This window comes from Molothrus ater, chromosome 3 (genome assembly GCF_012460135.2).
Source record: "Molothrus ater isolate BHLD 08-10-18 breed brown headed cowbird chromosome 3, BPBGC_Mater_1.1, whole genome shotgun sequence".
NCBI lineage: Eukaryota > Metazoa > Chordata > Aves > Passeriformes > Icteridae > Molothrus > Molothrus ater.
The window spans coordinates 32,910,069-32,926,774 of NC_050480.2; the positions used below are offsets into that span (position 1 = coordinate 32,910,069).

Consider the following 16,706-nt stretch of genomic DNA (forward strand, 5'->3'; position numbering starts at 1 on the left):
GGCTGAATTTGGTCTGCCATGACCATCAATAAGGAATTCAGTTTATTAAATTTTTGCTTAATAATCGTGTGCTTTCTTTTTTCTTTACTGTAAATAATTTCTCCTAAAATTATAATTCAATATAATGTGCTATTCCATAATAGTGCTAAATGGTGCCTAATAGGAAAATCCTCAATATCAACAAGTTACTGTGTATTATAAAATGTTATTGTTGGGTGTTTACAGAGATGTGATCAGAACTACAGTTCTCTAATGCAGTCCTCTATTAACTAAGGGATCAAGGATTATTTTGACAGTGTTCTATTGTACAGCTTGCAATAAGAAGATGGGGATTTTAATCCACAGGTCTTTATTAATGAGTACATATTCAGGTTTCTTATCTTTATTATTAGACTTTGGTTTGATAAACTATGTTACCCAAATGTCATGAAGACAGTAAAAGAGTAAAGTAACATTGCAAAGTATAATTAGAAAACAGTCTTGTAAAGCTGGCTCTGTATTCATAAACCAAAAAGACCGAGGACACAGGGCCATCTAAATTACTGTCACATAATTGTTTCATTAGGTCAGTCCCTCACCCAGTCCTGGTCCAAGCAGCTAGCACCTTGCAGACTAATGCCTGGATGCAGTTCACGGGGCTGGCCTGTGAACAGTCCCTTTCTTGGCCCATTTTATTTTCTGTTGTAGAGATAGTCTAGAAGTAGCCATGAACCAGGGTGGATTTACTTGATGTGTTGTCAAATGCAAAGTGCTTCCCATGGGGGCCTAAACTGAATTTTGATTGAGTTTCATCCACTGTTGTTAAGCAGTTGCTGCAGGAGCACTGTCAACCATTCAGCCTGCTTGAACCTTAAATCCAAGAATGCCTGGGGTAAATTTCTGTGTTGTACTCCTTAAAATACTGCTACAGTCTTCAGAATGGAGTCTAGTACTGTAAAAAGCTGAGAAGACTCATAATAATGTTGGGTCTCTTAGCTAATTCCAAAGAGCTGTTTGTTCCCTTTGCATTCCTTACCCACATGCTTGTGGAATTAAACTCAGTCCATAACTGGGCAAATAATTGAGCATGCAAAAATTCCTCAGTGTTGTTTTTTAATCAAAACTGTATTTTAAAATCCCTTAAATAGGTAGTTCTAACAAACCAACTGCACCCCCTTACAATATGTGTATTTTTTTAATGCCACAAAGGATGTTTGGTGATGCATCAGTGAATGTAACTTACTTGATCCAGAACAAAATTCCTGCTTCATGTGCTTACACAATTAATGTCATTCCCATTAACAGCACAGGTCACATGAATGAGACAAGCAAGGTTAGATTTTTTGATACTTCAACATGATATCTGGAGCAGGGAAGACTTTAATGCGCCTTTCCGGTGGAAATAATTATTTTCCTTAGTATTGTTAATGCTTCTTGTTTTTTTCTTTCCTGTATTTTTACTCTTTTTTTTTTTTTCCCAATACCTGTGACAGGCTGAAGTATGTGCTGGGACTGTGGCTGAGGTGATCCAGTCTGTGGTCAATGGGGCAGATGGCTGTGTGTTCTGCTTTGGTCATGCCAAGCTTGGTTGGTATTGCTAAATTTCCCTACTCAAGCAGCAAAATGAATATTTTTAATACAGGATTGCTAGTCTGTTAGGTTAAGGAAAACAAACTTATTTGTCTGTGTATATTAATTTGAAAGTACCTGTGAATGATCTCATGCTACATCTTCACCTCTTGCTTACATATTTATTCACTTTTCTTATTGTGTAAATGTTGGACATCATGCTCTTTGGAACAGAAGTTACCTTTGAATTATTGCTTCATTTCAGCTCTTAAATATTATAGCAATTTTGTCTTTCATTGTCTTCAGTTGTTAATAATGGTCCAACAGTGATCTACAGTTTTCCAAATGTGCTTGGTGTTGGTGAGGGTTTGCCCAAATGCCACTTTTATCAAACTGTGTACTATGAGTATTCACTCAAGTACTTGATGTTTGTGATGGCACTCTTATGGAGTGTGACTGGGCACTCAGACAGTTTGATTTATACTCTATTCCCTGATTAGACAGTTCACTCATTACTGACCTCTTCCTACTGTGTCTCAAACAAGTCTTATTTTAATGGGTGACTGAATGTTACTGATGGAGCAAAACTCACACTTTGGACATGCTTCATTAGCATTTTTCAGGTATTCATGGAAGGACAATAAAGAGGAGAATCATCATTAACACACTATTATTTTGACATAACTGAATTTTGAGAATAAACATTTGTTTTGTTCATGTTTATCTAATTGTATTTTGGAAGTACCATCTCTTGAATGAACAGGGGTTTATTGCATGTGTGCAATGATTTCCATTCTTTACCATCTCAAACAAACACAGATGTTCACATATAACTTAAAAAGATAATTCAGTTTTGCAGGTGGTAAAGAAGATCAAGCTATATCAGGCCATGATTATCCCAAATTATAGGCAACAAAACCTGGACAGCACTGAATGCTGCAATGCAACCAGGTCTGGTACATTGAATGGAGCAGGTTGGTGTTCCAGTTACACCAGAAGGCCCCTCTGGACCAGGCAAGAGTGACACTAGGATGAGCTCTTAGATGTGACCTGCCAAACACAGCATTGCAAATGAGATGAAAAAGGAAGTACCAGATAACAGGCTCTCACAAGTGCCACACATCCTTTAGAGAGGTATCCTAGCTAGGCTTTTGCTGAATCATGAGTTGGGTCTCTGCAGTTGCTTTGTTAAGTGCACCACCAGCATTCCAAAAACCATGGACTTACCTGGACCTTGACAGAGACATGTGCATAGAAGTATTTTTTTCAGTGATCTTTTTGCACATAGATTCAACGTAAGAAATGAAACAAGGTAAAGAAGCCACAAGTACTTGCCTGAAAGGATGTATACCATTATCATTTTGCTTACAAATTTAGGAGCTTTAGAAAACTCATCTAAAAGCATTATATGTAGTGACACCTAATGTAGTTTAGGATAGTACTCTGTGTCCTTAATCACCAAACTTTTACAGTAAAGAAAAGCCAGAGCTATAATTGCAGCGTTAAAAAATACCTAACCAGGGAATCGTTTTTACCCAGATGAAATATTATATGAAATAATTGTAGTGGACCCACTTCTTCACCAAGTGATCACATATACCTGGTTGGTTTTGGGGATTTTTTTTCTGAATGAAGTTACATCTGTGTGATTCTGGGACCAGGTTTAGGTCAATTTCAACTCCAGCATTTGAAATACAATCTAGTGCTTTGAAGTAAAATGGTATTGAAAGAATACCACACTCAGAGTATTCAAAGTAGAGTTTTTTAGAGACCATGGCACTCTTGCTCTGCTCAATTCCCTCCATGATTCAACCACATCAGATGCTGTAGCATTGCAAGGTGGGGGCCTGCAGCACCCTACTTGGGAATGGGAGATGTCAGGGGAATGCATGAGGTAATGATTTTTGAAAGAAGCTCAAGATTTCATCTGGATTTTCCATGTCCTATTTGTCTACCTGCCTATATTTTCCCATTGCTGACTGTCCTTGTTGTAGTGAAGTTATTTTCATGAATGCTGTGCAGGATAACCTCTCCTGGCAGAAGGCTGTCAACATCCTGGGAATGATGTTGTATTTTCTTCATCCCCCCATTCCTGACAGGGAAGTCATACACCATGATTGGGAAGGATGATTCCATGCAAAACCTTGGAATAATTCCTTGTGCCATCTCGTGGCTATTCAAGTTGATTAATGAACGCAAAGAGAAGACAGGAGCGCGCTTCTCGGTCCGGATTTCTGCCGTGGAAGTGTGGGGGAAAGAAGAAAATCTGAGAGATCTGTTGTCAGAAGTGGCTACGGGCAGCCTGCAAGATGGCCAGTCCCCAGGTGTCTACCTTTGTGAAGACCCCATTTGTGGCATGCAGGTGAATCTAAGATTAATTTTACACTGAAACAAGTAAACATGACTTTTTTGGTTTCTTCTGGGGCCATTGAGATGGTTCAAATTCAAGAGCTACCCAGAGCATAGAGTTTATAGACTTGAAAGTGTTTAAAACATGCAAGAACTTTATGACCTGCAGCTGCAGGGCCATCTGCTCTCTTGGCCTAAATATTTGTACCTCTGGTATAAGTGATATGGAGCAAGGGCTCGTGTTTGCAATAAAATGTGAAAACATTCAGAGCAAACAAAAATTCACCTCATTCTTAAAAAAAAAAAAAGAAAAAAAGTGTGATCTCTCTTCTGTAAAACAACAAACTAAAATATTTAGTTTGTTGTTTCACAAACATAAATTGCATAAATTGCTGTAGGCCATTAATATGGCTGTTTATTTCTTTTTAAACTACATTATTTATAGCATTTGCATTAGTGGTTTTGTAAGGAGCATTAATTGCTACTTATTAATTGCTGCCAAGAAGTAAATTCCTGAGCTGGGCAAGTCAGTAAAAACTCAAACTCTTCTCCGATTTGGAGTTTTAGCAGGAATGAGTAACTGGCTCACCTATTTTCTGGGTAACTTTGAGAAATTCTTAGCAGCCCTATTTTTTCCCCTTTATTTTGGGTTGAGGGGAAAAGGGACCTATTCTTTCATTTTGCTTTTTGAGTGGGAGTAAATCTACTTTTTGTATGAGTAGATGAAGAGGGAGCAGAAGAAAGTGATGGAGCTTGAAAATATTCTTTCATCCTGAAAGGCAAAGGCTGCTTTTGTCGAGAGCCCTGCTTATTCCAGGATGGGGAATAGGGGGAGAAGGGAACAGATCTACAAGGTCATGTACCCTGTATCCACCTCCAAGCATCTAGAGATCATGACTCACATCCACACAAGTTGTGAACTGTGAGATTTGAAACACCAAGCAATAAATTTTGTGTCTTATCTCTTTGTAGTTTAAGCTTTTTAGGCATACTTAGGTCATATTTTCCATTCTTTTGCATTCTACCTAAGGACTATAAAGTTGTGTTTTGATTTGATATAACAATTAGGGTTCTCATTTTCACTTAACTCCTGACTTCAGCATTTTATGAAATACTTACTGTATCACTAGAGATCTCACCCTCTGGTGTCCTGTAACTGATGCAGTCTAGTAAATATGAGAGACTGCACAGTTCCTGTTGGGGCGATGGATGGTTCAGTTAAGAATTGGCAAACTGCATGTGTTACGTAACTGTGTCACAACCAGCATCTCCTAAGCACTTAATTCCTTACTAAGGTATTTTAGCACAATAGCAATAATAATAAATATTCCATTATGGTAGCTTATTTTTATATAGATACAGACAGTACAGCTATATATACAAAATCAATTATTTTGGATTACTGAAAAAGAGGTAGCTCCATGAGACGCGTATATATATCTGCAGTGTGAAAGACTGAATTAAATTACAAGGAAAGAAGCCTTTTTATGTGTGCTTACAAGACATTCTGGAGTCATGTGTTGTACACCTGAATTATCCAAATCCTCAGCTGAAGGGAGGATATTATATTATATTATATTATAGCCATGCAGATATGCAGAATCAGCAGTGTGTATAGCAAATGAGTGATCACCATATGTCATACTGTCTGTCACTGGACCTTTCCAAGTATGCATGTTTTCTTGTTGCTTACATTAGTGAGATCAGCCCACAGGCTGGCCTGCCTTCTGCTGACCTTGTTAACTCCTTCCTGTCCCCCTCCCTCTTTCCTGAGGGAGTCCAGCTTTCAGCTGTGTCACCGAATCCTATGCACAGCCTCAGTTTTATCCCTCCTCAGTCTAGATAATGGTTGCAAAGAGAAAACAGAATTACTGTCTTTTGGAGAACTGAACTGTCAGCTATATTATATAGCAGGGGAACAAACCCCATGAACAGGGAGCTCCTTGCCATTTTTATACCAGACAAGACAAATCTATCCTATGGGCTGTGGGCCAGTTCTGTGTACTGCCAAAACTAATGCCATCAGATTGCAGTCTCGTGTCCCATGCACAGACAAACTAGTCATAGGTGCCATGAAACATGCAGGCATTCCTATTGTTAGGAGGGCTTAATAATATCTGCCCTCCTATGCTGTCCTGTCACTTAGAAGAGTTGAGAGCAGGCTGGTGACAGGGACTGAGGTCCAGCAAGTATGAATGTTTGTACATTACCTGCCTTCTTCCATTTAATGCATTGCCCTGGCTTATGAGCAGGTGAATAATAAACTTATGGTTTGAAGGGGCAAGGAAAAGGCTTCTCTTCTGGGCTGCTCCTCATATGGCAGGGGGCAGAACACAAGCTTCAGTCCTGTTACTTTTTAGATTTATCTGTGGACTGCTTCCTTCTAACACTTTCTGAAGGTGTTAGAACACATAGCCTTGCCACTGCTGTTGAGTTTGGGATTGACGTGTCTTCCACAATTTTTATTCCCCACTTCTAGCCATGAGGGCTCCTGGAGGGCATTCTACTGCCACTGCCAGTGTCAGGAGGGTCTCATTCCATTGGGCACCTCCTCATTTGTGGCTCCCAGTAGAAGCCAGTGTATCCACACCACATGTTGATTGCAGGAAGTTGTCTGGTGGTGTTTACCTGTGCGGGAATTTCTCAGCCGTTTCTCCCTGGTGTCAACTGCAGCTTCAGAACCAGAGTGAGCTCCGTGCCCCCACGGCAGAGAAGGCCGCCTTCTTCCTGGACGCCGCCATCGCCTCCCGGCGCAGCAGCCAGCGGGACTGCGATGAGGAGGATCACCGCAACTCCCACATGCTCTTCACGCTGCACATCTACCAGTACCGCATGGAGAAGAGCGGCAAGGGTGGAAGTAAGCTGTCCTCTTGTTCCTCTCTGCCTCCTCCAAGCCTGCCTGGCAAGGGGGCCTTCAGACAATGTTCTTTAGTGGTGAAAATCAGCAGAGTTCTCCATTCAGTCTGGGGTGGGGCCATTCATACAAGCAGGCTGAACAGTGCCTGGTGAAGACCCACCGAAGGCTATTAAAAGCCATTGGGGATTATTACTGTCATTGTCAGTTTAGTTGCTCTCATGGAGACACTGGCAGTTCTCAGCCCTGTGTGGGCCTCTGTATCTGAAAAAAAAAAGGTGCTTTTTAAATTGGCCTTTATTATTATCTTTACAGATAGTGTTGCAGTCATGGATTAAAATATTGTGGTGACTGGAATTCCTTGCCACCCTTATGTTAACTGTTCCTCCTTGCCACCTAAATAGGGCAGTGTGCGTGGAAGCTGATGCTGGCAACCCATAAACTGGGAAGCTGATGTTACAACCCATAAACTATACCCTTTCTTGGAGATACACGATATTTAGTTGCTGGCCCAACTATGTGTGCACAAAGGATTCTCGTGGTTCTTTGTAAAGGGTCTGGATTTTTCAGATAGGCTTGTTTCCTCTCTTTGTCATGTATGCTCTCACTGGCTTGTGTCTTTACTTCCATATCCCAGGAAATGGTGCTTCCATGTCTAATTTTATGTTTCTGTAATTTTCAAAGCTTTCTTTTTTCTCACACCATTTATATTTTTATTATACTTGTCTTCTGTTTCAAGTCTCCCTAATTGTTTATGACTGAAGATATACAGAGAGGGGGTTTTGTAAGTAAATTCCAATGATAAAAGATTTGATGATAAATGAAAATGTAGGAAGAACCCCCACTGAAAAAGAAAATTCTGACATTAAAAATATTTTTTCAAATAATCATTTCTTTTCAGGGAAAAATGTTTGAAAGAGACCAGAGAAATCTCCTTCTTTAAACTCATGGGCTTAAGCAATTCTGCAGAAACAGCATATGTTTCAGCTCCTGGCTCTGCATAGGCTATTGGTAATAAGGAATAGATTGCAAGGTGATGTGTAGTGGGTGTTCAGCACTGTAGTATTAACATGTAATGTTTAAATGAAGAAAATTTGCACTGAGTGTACTTACAGGAGAAAAAAACCAAAAAGTTCCTCTAAATGGAAATGCAGCTTGCATGTATTTAAGTAATAACCCCTGTGGAATTGGAAGTCAGAAATCTCAATTAACTAAAGATTTATTAATTAACCACCCTGCGGTGGAAAGGAAGACAGTGAATACTCAAACAGACTGGTTTATAGGAATAAGATGGCTGAGATGGCTGATTTTGAGGGAATAATTATTGCAATTATTTAATGCTCCATATTTTTTACTACACGAAAGTATGTGCACACACAGTCCTTTTCTTCTACTTTCAAATACCATTAATAAAAGGGAAAATACTATTGTCTTGTGGTTATAATTTCAGAAAAAGAAGACACAATCCTGTTGGATTAGAATACGGCATGCTTTGCCCACTGCCTCTTGTTATATCTTTGTCTCGTGGCCAGACCATCCTCCTGTCTTCAAATTCCCATATCTGAGTGGCCTTACAAGCTAGGCAGGGTCAGATCCCACTGATAATTGAATGAGGGGGAATTCCAGCTGCTCAGAAAGGGCGCCTAGTGATTATCACTGTCTCCTGCTGTAATGAAGGACTTCTCAGAAAAAACCCATGAAGATAGTAGAGATATATAGATTCCAGTAACAGGATTAAAAAAGGACAGGAAGAAAGAGGGAAAAAAAAAGAAACCCAGCTTCTAAAGGATAAGAGATTAAAGGCCTGGCTAATGTGTGATTTTGGTAAAAAATGACTGTTAGAATAAGGCGTTGGTATTGTACTTACCTCCTTGTTAGATTCATTACCAGGAATGTCATGAAGCAGGCTTAGCACCATTGAAATAAATGACATTGTGGCAGAACTGGATCACTGTAATTTTTCAGCTGTCAGCTCTGTTTTTTTTCTCTGGGACCATAGGAAAAAAATCCAAGTGTTAGGATGTTCCACTTTTTTTCTCTATAGTAGCCAGGCACATTAGTGAACACGTTGCCTAACAAATAGCTTCATTTTCAGATTAATCAAGTGGATCTACACTCTTAAAAGTATTACTTCAATCTGTAAATTAAATAAGAAAGAAGCAACCAATAAGAGATCTTATTCTGGATTTCCTCAAGTTATGTAATCAGAATATATGTGGAAACAATGTGTTTTTGAAAGGTAGTGATTTCTTTAATTTTATTTTGTTTCCCTGACACCTGGTAATCTTAGCAACAGAAATATTTATTATATAGGATTCAGTAAAGTCACCTACAGTCATTTACAGTAGCAACTAAATGCATTTCTTTGTTTTTCTAAATAAATGATTGTGAGACACTCAAGTAAGGAATTCCAGCCTTCTGAGAATAGAGATGTTAGAGGACTCAGGGACTCTTTAAGGGTTTTAAAGACTTTTAGAGGTGAGACAAAGGTCCTCCATGATCAGTTTAGAGGTACAGGTGCTTTACTGGTTCCCCAAGGCAGCCTAATTCCTCTGGTGAGAGGAATACATAGAAATCCAGTGTTACATAACACCTGATAGAGCTGAAGAACTAAGAGGACTTTAAAGCAGCAGACGTAACTGTATTTTAACAATTGTTGACAGAGATACTGGATACATTTTGGAATATTATTCACAAATCCCATAGGAGGTCTTCTGTCTTTGTTCATCTTCTCTCTTTTTTCTTACCAAATGTGCAAGTTGAGATCCTGTGTCAAAATGGCTGTGAATTAACTTGCATAGAGTTAAACTCAGATGTGAAAGTATCTGTGCTGCTGTTTGAGGTGTGTTTGTGTCCTCCTACATTGCTATTACCTCTCTTATAACATAGTGATTCTGTTCTGTTCTGTACCTATTGAGTTAAGATCCTAAAAATAAATCTGCCTTTTCCTACAGACTGCTCCTAAACTAACTCTTGAGAATGAGGGGTTATATAGGATATAGGAGTGGTCCAAGATCAGATGCAAAAAAGTCAGCTAGAAAATTGCTCTCAGATACTAGAGAGCTAGAAGCACTTCTGTGAAGTCTACATAGTTCCCATCCTGGATTCATAAGGAAGCACAGATTTTTAAAGAGAGCAAATGTCTATTAATCTTTGTGTTTCAATGGTAGCATCTTTTCACTCTGGAAATACTGTGCTGATGCAGGGTAAACAAGACAAAACCATGAAGATCTATTGCTGGTTTTACAGAAACTGTTCTGAGAACAGAGGTGCTACTTCACAATCCATCACCAGCATCTTGGCAAACTTCTCAGCTGAAATGCTACTGTTAAAGTATATAGACTTGAGGAAAAATTGAACATCCCACAGGTACCACAGTGACTTCTTAAGATATAGTAGTCAGGATGGCAAAAATAAGAGAAGTATCCTTGCTTACCAAGCAGGAATTCCCAGCCTGTAGTTTTCCAGACAGAGAAACAGTAGTGACAGTGACAGAAACAGAGCCAACTCAGGCTAATGGAGCTATATTTAAAAAAAATATAGTCACATTGGTGACTCTCCCAGTGTTAAGCCTGCAGGAGCAAGTGAGTGCTCAGCAATTTTTAAGCAGGTTCAGAGTAGGCAGCAATGTACAGCAAGGTACAGCCATAAAGGCTGACAGTGCATTAGCAGGATGCCTACAGCCGTGTCTGCTAAGGGGAATTAGGGAAGGCTCCTGGGTTGTTTCCCCTTCACAAGTCACGGTGAGACTTTTGCTTTCCTGGGAAGCTGCTCTTGGAGGCCCACACTAACTGTCTGCTCTCTTTGTGGCAGTGTCTGGAGGTCGCAGCCGCTTGCACCTTATTGACCTGGGCAGCTGCGTGAAAGTGCTCAGCAAGAACCGCGAGGGGAGCTCTGGCCTGTGCCTCTCCTTGCCAGCGCTGGGCAATGTCATCCTCGCCCTTGTCAATGGCAGCAAACACATCCCATACAAGTAAGTGCTGCTCTGGGTTCTGCCTAATGAGGGGATGCTTGAAAGCAGTTTGTCTGTCTGTGCCTGGGGCAGATTTGGGTAAGGAGGAAAACAGTCTGCTGGGGTCAGTGCAGCCCTCTTGAGCCATGGCAAAAGTGGCCCAAGGTTCAGTGACACCTTATGTGACCTTACACCTGGTAGCTACACTCTGTGTTTGACAAATAGGTTTCAAAGGAAGAAGCCTGCTGAAATAGGACCCAGGTGGCTGAAAGATCTTAAGGTTTGAAGTTCAACACATTAGGGTTTTGTTTTCTGTGGCTGTTCAAAGATTTTTTTAATGTTTCGAAGCATGTGAGAACGTTTCATATTTGTTCCAAGGAGAGGAACATCGCTGCTGTAATGGAGCACGGTAGAGAAAATCATCTTGCTGTCCACTGTATGCAATTTGCTTTATTGGAAATATATGTCACAATGAGCATGAATGTTTGTCATTAGATTCCTTCTGTGACCTAAGGTTACTTTGCAGGGTTTTTTTTGCATGGTTTGAATCTAAATGTCAGCTTTTCATATGCAAAAAAGAAGTAGTCTCCATTTGCCACAGTGAACCAGTGACCATTGCTACTGCAGGTACCTTCTGGGAAACAAGAGGAATTGCTCACCTAGTGGGTATTCCTTGTGTTCACTTCTTGTCATCACTTTCTCTCCCTCTGTGTCCTGTGTGCAGGTCTGAGAGGAAGCTCGGATTAATTTCCCAGCCCAGGGAGTCACACTGCCTCCCTATTGAGAAGTTTCTGATTTTGTGGGCAATATTGCTTTTCTCTAGCCTAGATCCTAGGGAGTAGCAACTAGCATCATAGGAATGGCTTCCAGTAGCATCTTGTAATCAAACTGCCAATGAATGTCACCATTTGTGAAGGACAGGGGTATGACATCAGGAGTTAGGAACAGCAGGATGACACGGAGAATGAACAAAGTAATTCACAGAGCAATATTTCAGTCCATGCATTTTACCCTTTTTAACATTTAAAAAGCTGCAAACATGATTATTTACACATGTCCATTCAAGATTGCTTCTTTGTTTTTGTCTTCATTTTGGCAAGTAACAATTAATTGATATTGGTTATAATCTGTTTCTCTTCCAACCTTTAGTTTCAAAAATTATTTGGTAGTCTGGACTTAAAACATGCTTTCTGGAAATATTCCCATTCCTGGAGCTTAATCAGGCTGGAACTCAGTTAATGACCAACCAAATTTCTATGTCTAAATATTCATTAAATGTTTCGTAGATCATGCACCTTGTCATAGAATGAAAATACCTTGAATTCTGCACTTCACAAAGTGTAACTCAGGCAATGCTTTATCACAAACCTGTCTTTCTTCCTGTTGGATTTTATGGATTGAAGAGAAGGTCACTGGTGGGAATACAAAAGATAATGTTAGTAATGCTCATTAGGCTAGAACTAAACATACAAAGAATAGTTACCAAATACAACAATTGTCTTTCCTGGCAATGACTGACCTAGGAGAAAAGCATTCCCAAACACTTCTTCTAATTGCTGTGTGTTCAATCTCTTTTTGCTGTGACTCCCAGCTGTTGCACTTCTGAGCCTACACAGCCAGAGACGTCAGCATATTTTCTCATCAATGTCTGTACTGCTGAAAGAAGATCAAAGCTCTCTTCAGGCCACAATCCCCTCTTTAGTTCCCTCCAATAAGAATTCTTCCTATAAGCAGATATTATAGAGTGTAGAGAAGTGGTTGGTCATCTGTAAATCAGAGCCAACGTCCTGTTTGTAAGAGGACTTTTAAAATATAATTTGAAAAATATACTGGCATATTTTGGAGCAAACCTTTTCTTCCTCTTGCTGGGAAGAATCCAGAAAACATTTTTTTTTCCCATATGTGGTCTATTCCTGAGCAATGGAAATAAGAGTTTTGGTGGCTGGATGAGCACTCTTAGCTCAGTGATCCAGCAGTACAGCTGTGTCCTGCTACTCGGTGGAGATGAGAGGAAGGAGGATCTGGATGTGCATGTGCTGCATTGCAGAAGAGGCTCAGTACCCCACAGAAAGAGATGATATGTGTTCAGTGGCACCTCTTGTTTAGAGCAGTGACTAGCCTCTGTAACTGGGGTAATTCCCCTTTCTCTAGGGGGTGTACTCTTTCACTGTTAAGTATAAAATTGTGGTTTTGATAACTGCCTTTTTGAAGGGGACCAAAAGAAAACAATGGAAGCATTTTTTTTATGTGACAGCTCTGCACATTGTGTGTGGTCTCAGTAAATTTCCATAGAGCAGCAGACAAAATGGAGCATCTTTGTAGTATCTGAGCTATTAAACAGCCATTAAGTATTTTATGGCAGCCTGTCAGTAGCTGGCTTCCTGGGGACTTGGAAACTCACAATGCATAGTTTTTCTCTGATGGCAAAAATTTGGTTCTCTAAACTTTGAGAGGCTGCAGGCTCTTAAATTCACTTAAGTTTTGAAGTATCCAGCTTTATCTCCACAGGTAGTAGTTGTAGGGAAAATCTTGTTCAGATTCATAGCTGGAGTAAGCAGATGCCACTGCATTGCCTTCAGTGGTCTCTGTGTTTGTGCCAGGGATGAATTTGCCTCTCCACCTGCAGTCTCTATGAGAAAAACACATGCTGTTTTTCAGCACATGTTGCTTTTCTTTAATTTTTACCCACAAGGCTAAGCCTTGGAAACCATTCAGTTGGAATCTTTCTCCCTTGGGAAGAGCCCCCATACGCTCCCATTTTGGGAATAGTTACAAAGATTTATACTAGCTTTAGCAGGAACTTGTTTTCTGAAGTTGTAAGAAAGTAATGTAGAAATTCTCAGACATCAAACAATAGGGTTAAATATGGTTTGGGGGCTCTTGTCTTGTATTCAAGTCAAATTTCACATGGGTCTGAATTTGGGACAAGAATCCCTGCACTGGGCAAATACTTGCAGCTAATGAGTGACCAGACCATGATTTCTGGGAGTTTGCATATTTCAGATATGTACTTTTAATCTCTCAGTGTCACTATTATTGTCACTATTTCCAGACCTATTTTGAGACTTAGTAAGGACATTGTTCTGATTGTATGATTTTTCCAGCTCAGTGTCATTTATAAAAATGAAATTTTTGTTTGACTTAAATACATTGCCATTTTATATCACCAGTTTCTTTTGCTCTTGAGGTATGAAGAAATCCTTCAGAAGATTGGGCAAGAATTATTTTCTCCATGGGAATGTCAAACATCTTAAAAAAAATTGGAAAGGGGCACTTGGAAGCTCAAGGAAGAGCAAGGGAGTCAGTGACCAAATATGGTTGGGCTTAGATCTGCTACAGAAGGGTTTTGCTAAGATGCAGTAATTGTTATTGCCATTTTATGTTTTTAAGAGTATTTCAGTTTTATGTCAGTGCTGTATTATCTGCCTCTGATTTCCAAGATGAATGTGATTTAAACCTTCAAATGAACACCCATTTGCACAAACTCCAGATACTGGTTTATATAGCTCACTATTCAAAAATTACTCCAGTTGCTAGGCAACATGGGTGGTGATAATTCATGGTAATGCTGTTTTGGAAATAATCATTTTTATGCATTTTAATGACTGTGAGAATGTAAGGAAACTGTTTAGAAAAGTGCAAGGCTGTATGAATTTCTCTTCCAGAAATTGTTGCTTGTTTTATTTAATAGGCTTCCCTCTTAATGTGCTATCCCAATGTGCTAGTGTTTCTAGAGGCATCCTGTATTTTCAACTACATGCTTTGCTTATCCAAGGAGGGAGTCTTGTCTGTAAAATAGATGAGTGTGAGTTAAAAGCATGAATTTTATCCGTTGCAGTTCTGTTTTTCTGTCATATGGTTGCATTTCCTCCCATGTCTTAATGATGGTATTTCTTTATTTGATCCTATGTGCAGAAAATAAAATTATATTAAGTGACTGGTGCAAGGTTGCACAAGAGGCTTCATGGCAGAGCCACTGTGTTTTAAGATCTAATCTGGTGTTTAAAGCACGGGTTAATCCATTCTTTCTTTCTGCATGACCTTTGGAAAATAATTTATTCAGGTGTTTATTTCTTTATTCACATTTATAAAACTGAAAAAAATCAAATAGGATTTTTAAAGGGCATTCAGAGTTGGCAAAAAGCACTATACACTTTTCCACTACTGCTAGGACTGTTACCCTATTTTCCCCTTTCTTTAGAGTTAATGACGCACATAAATAGTCCTAATGTCATACAGAATGTGAGAGTTTTTTTGATCAAATGTAGAATTGCTTTTGAGTAAAGAGAAAAAGGAAAGTGTTGGATTATAGTATTGGTGTACTAGTTTAAAGAATGAGCTGTATATCAGATGTTTTCTTTAAATTGTTAGTTAATTATTGAAAAAAATGAAAATGGGGTTTGGATGGATCCAGTACCTCAGTTTCTCTTCTTAGTTAGATGGGTGTATCTATCTGCAGTTGTTTCATCTTTGTAAAAATCTGTGTGTCAGAAGAACTGAAATGCCAAGTATCTTTTGTTTATATGCAGTGCCTTTGCATTTTTAGCATTAGTTATGTTATTTTTCTCAGAAAAGATGTTAGGATTTTCAGGAGGATAATAATGGGCAATAATCATTATTAGTACTGGAGATTTTACCCTTATTTGTGAACTTGTACGAAGTCCTAGCTTTGTTGGATTCATACAACCATGTCTACTTACTAGGTCTAAGAACTTAATGACACATTTGAACTATATGTCAAATGAGCAACCTATTTAATGGTTACTTCATCAGCACCTGAACTAGAATTTTTTTGGTTTTTGTTTTTCATTAAGAAATTTGAATCACTTTCACTTTCCACTGTTTCATCTATGTCTTCTATTCCTTAACTTTTGCACCTCCTTAATGAGAATATGGTGCAAAGATCACAGCCTCAGAAAAAAATATCTGGTGTGCTCTTCAGAATCTCCAATCTTTCTGTGTTAATTTAATATTGAATATACTAAAAGTGGATGAAAAGCTGTTTTGCTGTTTTACTTGAGGAACTGTGAGAGCAGAAGAAGGGGGGGAAATGAGGACATGAAAGACAGCTGAAACAGAATCACAGGGCTGGGAAATGGTCTAAAATGAATGGGAAAGCTCCAAGAAATTGTGTGTAGTAGAGACAACAATCCACAGAGAGGAACTGGGAAGCAAACAGGGAAGAAGAAATGAGCCTATTCAAAAAGATAAATAAGCCTAAGAAATATCCCTGAATAATCCAATTGTAGGAGAGTGTAGTAGAATGGTCAATGGACATTTTGTTGAATGTGAAATAGTTCCTAATTAACTATCAAAGACATGGCCTGCTCAGGAACAAAAGAATTTTTCCTTGATGTTGTCAGCCAGGATTATGTGGACTAGAACCTTGGCTAACAGACACTGAAGCCACTGGAGCAATGCTACCTTGTACCAGTGGAGAACCTGGTCTTAGGCATGTGCCCTTTGTCACTGGGCAGGTGCAATGCAGTTCACTGCAAGAGCAATGAAACTCTGTCAGCATGCAGATAATGAGGCCAGCATGCATACAAGGAGCATCTGGCAATTATGGTCATCTTTGGGGCTTTTCTGTATCTGACAGTTTACTATGTTGAATTTCTGGCATTTTCCTTCTTTATTCCAGGGAGCTATATAAAATAGGTGGAATTAGGGATGCATAGTTTGTGAATGTAGGAAAACTTCCTGCATTTTGTTAGAATAATTTAATCAGTAGCTCAGGAACATACAGATGATGGGTCTGCATGCTCCAGCAATTGCTGTTGTTGTGTTCACCAACAATGCCCTTTATTGTATTGCATTGTTTGTACAGCTGATAGTGCAGATTTGAGCTCTATCTGCTCACATCTTACAGCACTGTGTTTCATCATCAACTTAATGAGAGAGAGTAAAGAGACAAAATCCTCAAAAGAAGAGCTGCAGTGGAGCTGCCATTCCCCAGCTTTGGGTTTTCAACTCAGTCCTGCCAGTCTGGCAATGTGACAGGAA

The 16,706-nt window shown here is 39.4% G+C and overlaps 1 protein-coding gene across 1 annotated transcript in view; it reads left to right on the forward strand.

Annotated features, from left to right (window-relative positions):
- The window catches only part of KIF26B (kinesin family member 26B), a 277,053-nt gene that overhangs the window by 210,332 nt on the left and 50,015 nt on the right, over positions 1 to 16,706 (forward strand). The window contains 4 exon segments of the mRNA XM_036380967.1: positions 1,473 to 1,566; positions 3,648 to 3,910; positions 6,571 to 6,754; positions 10,565 to 10,724. Of these exon segments, the coding sequence (XP_036236860.1) occupies positions 1,473 to 1,566; positions 3,648 to 3,910; positions 6,571 to 6,754; positions 10,565 to 10,724 (701 nt within the window).